Source organism: Cynara cardunculus (assembly GCF_001531365.2).
Source record: "Cynara cardunculus var. scolymus isolate 2C chromosome LG 15, CcrdV1, whole genome shotgun sequence".
NCBI classification, from domain to species: Eukaryota; Viridiplantae; Streptophyta; class Magnoliopsida; order Asterales; family Asteraceae; genus Cynara; species Cynara cardunculus.
The window spans coordinates 2,902,237-2,911,408 of record NC_037542.1 but is presented as its reverse complement, the minus strand read 5'-3'; the positions used below and the strand labels follow the sequence as shown (position 1 = coordinate 2,911,408).

The window sequence follows — 9,172 nt, the reverse complement described above, 5'->3', positions numbered from 1 at the left end:
AAATGCTTTATAAGATAGTATAGATAATAAGTAATCATAGATTTTATATATATTTATTATTCATGTACTTTACTTTTTAAATCTTATGTTTAATGGCATTTGGAGAGTTTTTTTTTCTTCATATAGATTTAATAGCTTTTAAAAAAAATAAGGAAAATATGATCAAAATAAGATAATACGAGAACAGGTAAATCATTCATCACATATAATTACAAAACACGGTCTACACAAAGGTGTGTGGCAACTCGTCGTGGCCAAAGTCACACGTAATCAGTAATCACTAATCACATGTGGTCTTATGGGTGAGTTTAATGTAAAATCACATGTAGTTTAGCCATTCACCTATTCTACTATTTGGTCATTTTTTTTGTTTATACCTGAATATATAGGCCTAATCAAATGAGAACTGAATAGTTTGTGGTAACTGTGAGGTACAATCTCAACCACAAATCAACGGATAAATTAGAAAATTAATAATTATGGTAGTTTGAGTTAAAATTATAATTAGAGGGCATATTAAGTATTTTTAAAAAACTTCTCTCTCCTCTCTCATCTCTCCGACCTCCAATCTCCGACCTCCAGTGAAATCGGTATCACAGTATATCACAATGGGCATCACATTGTGTATTACAATGGGTATCACATTGTGTATCTTTGTTTTTAAGGTTTGAGTTTGTATCATAGTTGGTATCACAGTATATCACAATGGGTATCACATTATGTATCTTTGTGATTACTTGATACCTACTGGATTAATGTTCATCGGAGGCCGGAGATTGGAGGTCGGAAAGATGAGAGAGGAGAGAGAAGTTTTTTAAAAATACTTAAAATGCCCTCTAATTATAATTTTAACTTAAACTATCATAATTATTAATTTCATAATTTATCCGTTGATTTATGGTTGAAATTGGATTTCACAGTTACCACAAACTAATCAGTTCTCCCTTGAATATGAATATGCCCATATATATATATATATAGAGAGAGAGAGAGAGAGAGAGAGAGAGAGAGAGGAGCGATCAAATGAAAATCACTTCAATTTGTAAAAACCGTAAAAACTACTCTCATCCGTCGTTAATCTTATGAAATTTTTTCATGAAATTGTTTCATATAGTACTTTTTTGATGAATTTGTTTCATATGTGGTTATGAAATTGTTTCATATACTAATTAATGAAATTTTAATGAAACTGTTTCATGTATTTCTCTAAAATTAAAATAATGAAGATAATAATATCCATGATTAACATCTTCCACAATAAAAATGGTTAATCAACCACTCATAATTACAAAAAAAAAAATGAACAAAATGAAAAATTATGATTGGTTGAATGAGATTTTCACGGTTTTTACAAATTAAGTGGTTTTTATTTAAACCCACCCCTATATATATATATATGTCTAATCAAATGAAGAACTAATTAGTTTATTGTAATTGTGAGATCCAACGTAAGCCAATAATTTAAGATAGTTAAATTTTTTTAAAATAAAATAGAAAGGTAAATTAGTAATTTGGGTTGATTATTCAAATTATTTTAATTAGTATAATATTCTAATTTACTTTAATTAGACTAATTACTTTATTATATATATATACACACACATACGGACACAAAGAGACCAAAATCCGATGGCCTAATCCGGCAAGTGATGACCCCATAGATCGACGTTATAAGGTGAGTTCTGAAATGTTGAACACTCTTATCATTGGACCTGAGATGTACATTGGTACCTAATTCATAAGAAGTGTTGTAATTTGATATAGTCTAACGTTACCCTTAACGGATAATTGATAAGTATCAACTTATTTGATGCTTTTACACTTTTTCTTTCTTTATTTATCTATTTTATTTTCCCAAAATTCCGCAAATTGAGTCTTTTTGTTTTATTTTTCTATCTTTTTTCTATTGGAGCTAAATTGATGTAATAAACATGTTTACTTCTTGGGTATGTGCTGATTTTTGGGAAAAGCCATGTTAATATGTGTTTTGGCTGAAGCATGCTACAGCGTGTTCTGTAGGATGATTCCATGGGCGTTTTTTAGAATAATACGGAGAATCTTTTGATGTCTAATCCTCCTTTTTGGCAGCCCATCTTCTGTAGCTTTAAAAATCTCATGGTACAGATTGAAGATCTTCTATTTGACTAATTTTTGGATAAACATTGTTTTACCATTTGGACAATGAAAAAAGTTGGATAATAGCTTTATTTTTGGGTCATTATCCTCCCTTCTCCTACTATATAAAGGGGGGATGATTGGTATTTGGAAGTAAGAAATTTAGCAAGTAATTTTGTAAGTAACTTTGGATGTAAGTTGAAAATTTTCTTGGGTATGAAAATAGTGTTTGGAAGTAATTTAAATTCTCTTTACATTTAAGTCTCCTTTATAATTCATCTTAACATTTATCTCTTCTACTTCCTTTTCTTTTCTTGTGCTTTGCTTATTATGCTTTATTATTTATACAATTAATTTTTATTATTTCAATTATGGTAGACTAAAAATATAGCTTGGGTGTTAGGTGATGTTAAGAGAAATACCGATTTCGTTTGTGAAAATATAAATAATAAATCTTTACAACTACGTCATTCAAGTGTATATTGTAAAAACATCATTCATGGACAAGTTGATCACTTGTTTAAAAGTGTTAAAGTGTGTTGGATTTAGAGATAAACCAACAAGCACACGTCCACTTGAATGATATGGAAGTAGGCTCGAGAGAGCTACTTAGAATCGAGTAGACTCGTTTTCATTCCATTTAGCTTATATAAGGAATAGTTTGAGCCAATGTCGAGACTCCAGCCTTGTATAGAGATATGAAGGCTTAATCTATGAATGTGTGTCATTCTACATCTCGAGAGAGTATCTTAAAGAAGCTATTAGTTGTAAAGACAAGTCATTTATAAAGCATGCTATAGAACCATGTTGTAGTATGCTGTCTACTTAAAAATCGGTTTAATATCTTAACAAATCCCTACACCCTAAGTTCTCTTTTATTACTTGTTCACAACAGTAGTATTAAACCAACTCACCTCAAATATTTCTTCGAATTCACTATCTGAAATCATATCTTTATTTAGACTTTTAAATAAACTTTTATTCATTTTTTCCGTGGACGATATTCGGTATTTTTACCACTCTATTACTTGTAAAAAACGATAGTGTATTGATAAGTGTATACTTGCACTAATCTCCATTTGCTAACAATCCGAGAAATTTATTTTATATAAATCTCGTAACAGTATTCATAAGGGCTATATTAAGTATAACATGAATTGTGTATAAGTTGTGTACATGCATTATGAGATTTTCTACTCTCATGTTGAGAGAGATATTTTTGAGCTCCTCGAGGACATAGTTTGATTTACAAAAAAAAAGGTTTAATGGCGGGGACCTCATGGCCCCGTGGTCCACATTTTGTGAACCCTACTTGCCATACCTCATAAGCAAACACCGGAAAAGACAACATGTCCTCCCCTGGAATCGAACCCGGGCACGCCCAAGGCAAGGCATTTACAGAAGGAGGTGGCCACTAGGCCAAGGCCTAATGGTTTGATTTACATTGCCACAAGCAAATGCATTAGTTGAACTAGTGGCACTTATCTGAATCAAATATGTTGGGATTGAGAAACATAATCTTTAAACCATAAAGGATAAGATAGATCTATGTCTTAAGTTCAAAAAAAATATTGTGAAGCAAAAAATAAGGAATGACTCTACCATAGGATTGACTGGATCAATCAAATTGCTCAAGAAAAAGGCACATTTACATAGCCTTGAGGGCGTTGACGTGTTGCTAGACGCTTACCGCCGTCTGTGTTACTGTGTGTCGTATGCAAATAAGAGAATGCAAGTGTTTTTATGCCCACGACACGTGTCACCCATGAATACTGTTGGAAAGTATGTAAACCTATAAGGTCGCACACAAAGTTTGCTTCGGATTAAATCAAGTTGATAATGAAAATAATTATTCTTGAAGGATAATTATGAAAATATGTGTTAAAATGTAATTATAATAATTACAGGGTGTTATTTGTACACATATAATTATGTTAACGACGAGCGACGAGCGACCAGGCGGCGAGGCGRCGAGSSRCGAGCGGCGAGGCGGCGAGGCGACGAGGGGGGAGGGAAGACCGGCGATGTGTGCTGTTGGTGGTTATGTGCGAGCGACGAGAAGACGGTGATGGAGGGGGGAAGAAGGAGATGGGGGGAGAAGACGGTTCATGATGTTTCAAGAAGGAGATGGGGGGAGAAGACGAGAAGACGGTGATGATTTGGGAAAGGAGGGCATAGTTGGAAAAATGAACCTCTTAATGGTTTAGTGAGGTATAGGATGCAAAATGGTTAAGAGCCAATTGTCACCATTAAGAGGTTCTATTTTTTTTGCCAAACAGCCTCTGCCTCTTAACGATTAAGAGGCTGCCTCTTAATGTCACCATTAAGAGGCAAACAAACAGCCCCTAAATCAATTCTAACCAATCAAATCAATTAGATTTAGCCTTCAAAAAAATTATACATAAAAGAAACATTTTATTTTCTGTAATATACATTTAGTCTAGTGTTCTTGGGCTAGCACCCGGTGGAAGATCTAAGTGTGTTCGTATGTGGATCATAGATAGAGGAAACCTATTTTGGTTTCTAAGTATTACATCAAATTTACACCAGATCTTTAAATATACAACTCTAAACACCCTATGGTGTATGAATATTTGTTTTAATTGTCATTGGATTCGGCTTGGGTTTTAATGTTAAAAAAGTTTTCTATTAAAAAAGTTTTCTATTAATTTGTAACCAAAAATAATTTTTTTCGCTGCGTTTTCGAGGTTACAATTTTTTCTAGAACCCTACACTTACCTTGCTTTCATCGGGTTTCTTGGTAACTCACTCAGCTTAAAATTTGATAAACGAGGTCGTTTACTTACTTTGGGTTATATTCGACTTCTACTTATTAATTATAACGACATATTAGACTTGTCTATTAATGACCAAAGAAAGGTTCGGGTCAAAATGGCCATACGTTTAGCGAATGGCCGAAGGCCAAATGATATGGGGATTTACCCAACTTGGAGTGTTTAAGTGAACAAGGTAAGGATTGAACTACATAACTTTGTTTTTGGAAGTTCAGATGGTCTATATTTATGTATGGTGAGCTTTCAGTAGGGATGACAGAGTTCATTTGTGTAGTCAATCTTTATTCCCCCTTTTTTCTTTTAATTTGGAAGACGGGCATTGCCGTCTGGTTCAAGTGAGAGGTTTGATGCCTTTGCGTCTTAGAGTTCCATGCCATTCTTTGTAGTATACCTGACAAAGCGGGAGGTTGAGCAACCGAGATATTGAAGGACGAACATTTGCTTAGCCGACTGCCCTGTACTTTGCCAGGTATGAGAGTCTTGCTTGGTAACCCGGTAAAAAGGTACATGAGGGACACGACTTATATGGCTCGCTACCTTTAGATACGAGTTGCACTAGGGATTATTGGGAGCCTTGTGTTACTGCTTGTTGGGGTGGAATACGATGGCCACTAATTCTTTTAACTCGATAACATTGTTGATATGGCCTACTTTGTGTTCTGTCATGGATAACTGAAACGGGTCTTCCTCGTTACTAAAAAATATTGTTGATAATGCATAGAATGAAAATGAAGCGGACACGGGTGATGCCCCTTCCTATAATTAGAATCTTGTCATAGCATCCTCATTTTTTCAAATATTGTATCTTTTTTGAAATTATTAAATTCAAATTGTTTGAACTCACTAGGTTTAAGTCTAACATTCCTTATTGACATGTATAGCAGGTCCTTGTAGTGGCAAGTCTAGAGGACATGGATCTAACTTGGCATCGCCTAGCAGTGTGGTCGAAACTAGCATTTTGGAGGTGTCACCATTCTTTTGAAGATAACAGACTTTGGTGATTGTTGTAACCTACGGCCTAAATCTAGTTCTAGATATAATTAGATAGAAATCTATAGTACTCTTATTTATGGCTTTAGAAATACGACCATCAACAACAACAGAAATCAACACTTGTGCAAAAAGAGATTGTTTTCAAACACACAACTCTTATTAATGATTGCTTCAATAACAACAAAAATTAAGAAAATGGATACATTGGATTGAAACCAAAACCTTTCAATGATCACTTTTCAGAAAATGAAACTTATAATCATGTCTTCATTTCTCATGGGAAATGCCAACACAAATAGGATCTCTAATGTTCCAACAAATTTGGAGAAATGACAAAATGCATACGTTTTTTGTTATCATGGGCGTCCGCGCTAGTTTGCGACACCAAGAGAACAACTAGGAAAATCCTCAGTGGCATTGCACGACTCGAACTGGTGACCTCTGAGGAGAATCCCCAGAGGTCCAGAACATTACTGGCAGTTGAGTCAACCGCACCTCGACAAAATGCATACTTTGCAAAGACTTCTTGGGAACAGCTTGTTTTTTGGACCAGTAGAAGAATACCTTCCAGCATCTCTAAGGTGTATGTATAATAATGCCTTCTGCTTGAGCCAGTTTCGACATATGAGCACACCCCCGGTCCTTGTTATATTGAGTAAGCAATTGAAGCAAGACCCAGCGCTTAAAAGATGTTTCTGGTCAATTTGGCTTCTTTGTTACTCCCAATCCAAAACACAGGTGTTTCATAATCTTCTGACCAGATGATAGATCCTGTAGTAGCATCATTTAGTTCACAAGAGTTCCACTCCATTCCACACAGCACCAAAGAATAAAGCTTCTGCAATAGATTAAAGTTTATCAATAACTGATCAAGTATTCATCTCATAAATATCACAAAAATATTATTGTCATCAACTATTTACAACTCTCCTGAATGACAACCTTCAGATCCTGCAAAATAACATCTTAAGACACCCAAATATTAGAAAATGAAAACACATAACAAAATTAATACTAGTACTTCAAGTGTATATTAAAAAAATGATTCACTTCATGAACCTGCAAAAAAGGAAAGAAAGTTAGACAAGAACGATGAAACTCAAGTGACGAACGGATTTCTCCTCTTTGAACTGATCTATTCCTGTGAATTAAAACTCCCAAAAAGGGTAGACAGAGATTGTAGTTAGCATGATATCAACAAATGAAGCTACAAAATCGGTGTGAAAGATGAAATCAGAGTATTAGCTTACAACAATTAGACCAGACTTGTAACGGGTTATCAAATGTTAGCAAGTGTTCCCAAGTAAACACAAGAAGGGGAACTAGATATAAAAGATAGAAAGCAAGGTATTCATGATGAATAGAAGAAACAGAACCAGGTAAATAAGAAAGACACAGAAGAGTATGTAATGCTCACTTAAGACTAATGTGTAGTCAGTCATCACAGAAGCATAATAATGTCAAGCCCTTGCTTAAAGCTGAGTTATAAAGAAGCACTAAATACATGAGATCCGAATATATAAGTTGTTGTTCCTACAACTACAAATAGGCATGACATTAAGCCTCCTGCCATTTAGGTACTTGCATAAAGTTCGAGAGTTGTCTGCTTAAAAGGGAAATATAGAAAGAGAACAACAAAGACTTCTAGCTCATATCCATGACATCTCCAACTTGACTGCAAATGGCAGAGAAGGATCTCTCGAAAGGAGAGGGATGGAATTGTCCATTCCTTCTGCGCTTAAAAGCACAGGTCTCCGGAGGGGAAGAAGCCTCCTCATCGAGCTTCCTTCGAACACCTTTCACAGCCTGTACTTCAGCTGCTGTTAGAGGAAAAACTTGTCGGCTAACTCTGCAAAGGGAGCTATTGTTATCATACAGAATTCTCTGGTTACAATTTTTGTCACAGATGTGTGTGAGCCCTGTTAGTTTGCAGCGAAACATGTTCCCACACACATGCTCATTTTCACATTTCCAATCGCACTTGTGAACAGAGGGGTTTGGCCCATCTTGACCTAGTATACTTGACAGATAAATAACATTTGTAGGCACAGCTACCACGGATTTTCCAAATACCTCCATTGCAGAATTGCAAAAGTGTTTAGTTATGCTCCTCTCCACACTCCTAATTTCTATTGCTTTGCTCCCTTGGTTTCTGCAGAGCCCAATACAACACGAAAACTGTCAACTTGGTGGATGGGGTTTTAGCTTCAAGAATAATAAGTTGTTGGTCAACACCCAACAACATCATGGATGCTAAATCAGAGAGTATTTGCCCTGATTATGTTAGAGGTGCCTACTCTTTATCTAAGTCTAGGTTTCGACATGAATCTCTTATGATCTGATATGATCCTATCTACATCCACAAGCAGATTTGGATACAGATCCAAACATGTTGAATCAAATTGAGATATATAATATTGTATCATCAATGGATATAGAATTTGTATAATTCCCAAAACATACCTCAACTATACAAACAATATATACACATATATATATGAAATTTAAGGATAGAGATGTACATACTACAAATTGGGTAGAATTATATACCAACAAATGAGTTTATCTAATTATACCATAAATCATAGCTTTATAATAACTATATATTCTTACATCCTACTCGCAAGACAAACACGATCATTGTCTATTTAACGTAGAAAGAAGACAAAAAAAACCCTAGAATCCAAACAAGCAAACATGATTAATAAAGGCTCCCAGATAATCAAATAAATCTATAAACATTAAGAAAAACGATAAAATCCCTAAAAATCAAAGATAGATACAGGTAGAATTGATGATCTGAAAGCGTGAGAAATTAATAGGCGAAACCGGTAGACCTAGAAAAAATGGGACCTACAAAATTCATAATTACCCAACAACTAGAGGCTAATTTGAAGAAATTACCACAACCAATCATAGAAATTGAAGTCTAATGTGAAGATGCAAGAATGAGTGAATCAAAGAGATGAGAACTCACCAAGCAAAAAGCAATAAGACAAAGGAGTTGTTAATGTCTGGAAGCTTTGACCTGTAAACAGTAAGGAAGGAATGATGGAAAAATGGCAAGAAGAGTGGGAAGAGGGAGCATGGTATATATAGGGGGATAACACATGGTGATCCGCTTCTCATGTAAATGAACATGAAATGCAACTGAAATGTTGTTGAAATCAAAATTCTTGATTTCCACTTTCCCTTTCTTAGTTGACCCTTTCTTCACTTCCCCTCTTTTACTAATTTTCCTATTTTTTTTTTTTTTTTTTTTTTTTTTT

The 9,172-nt window shown here is 34.7% G+C and overlaps 1 protein-coding gene across 1 annotated transcript; it reads right to left on the bottom strand.

The window, feature by feature from the left end:
* Nucleotides 1-7,308: 7,308 nt before the first annotated feature.
* On the bottom strand, nt 7,309-8,964 carry LOC112528077. Its single transcript, XM_025138983.1, has 2 exons — nt 8,881-8,964; nt 7,309-8,055 (listed from the first exon to the last, which is right to left on the bottom strand). Exon 2 carries the CDS (start codon nt 7,980-7,982, stop codon nt 7,548-7,550), a length of 435 nt encoding a protein of 144 aa, XP_024994751.1. The 5' UTR covers nt 7,983-8,055; nt 8,881-8,964; the 3' UTR covers nt 7,309-7,547.
* Nucleotides 8,965-9,172: the final 208 nt, after the last annotated feature.

Bases quoted from the DNA above. Each gene is read 5' to 3' on its own strand.
- LOC112528077 (XM_025138983.1), bottom strand. From the start codon at position 7,982: ATGGAGGTATTTGGAAAATCCGTGGTAGCTGTGCCTACAAATGTTATT.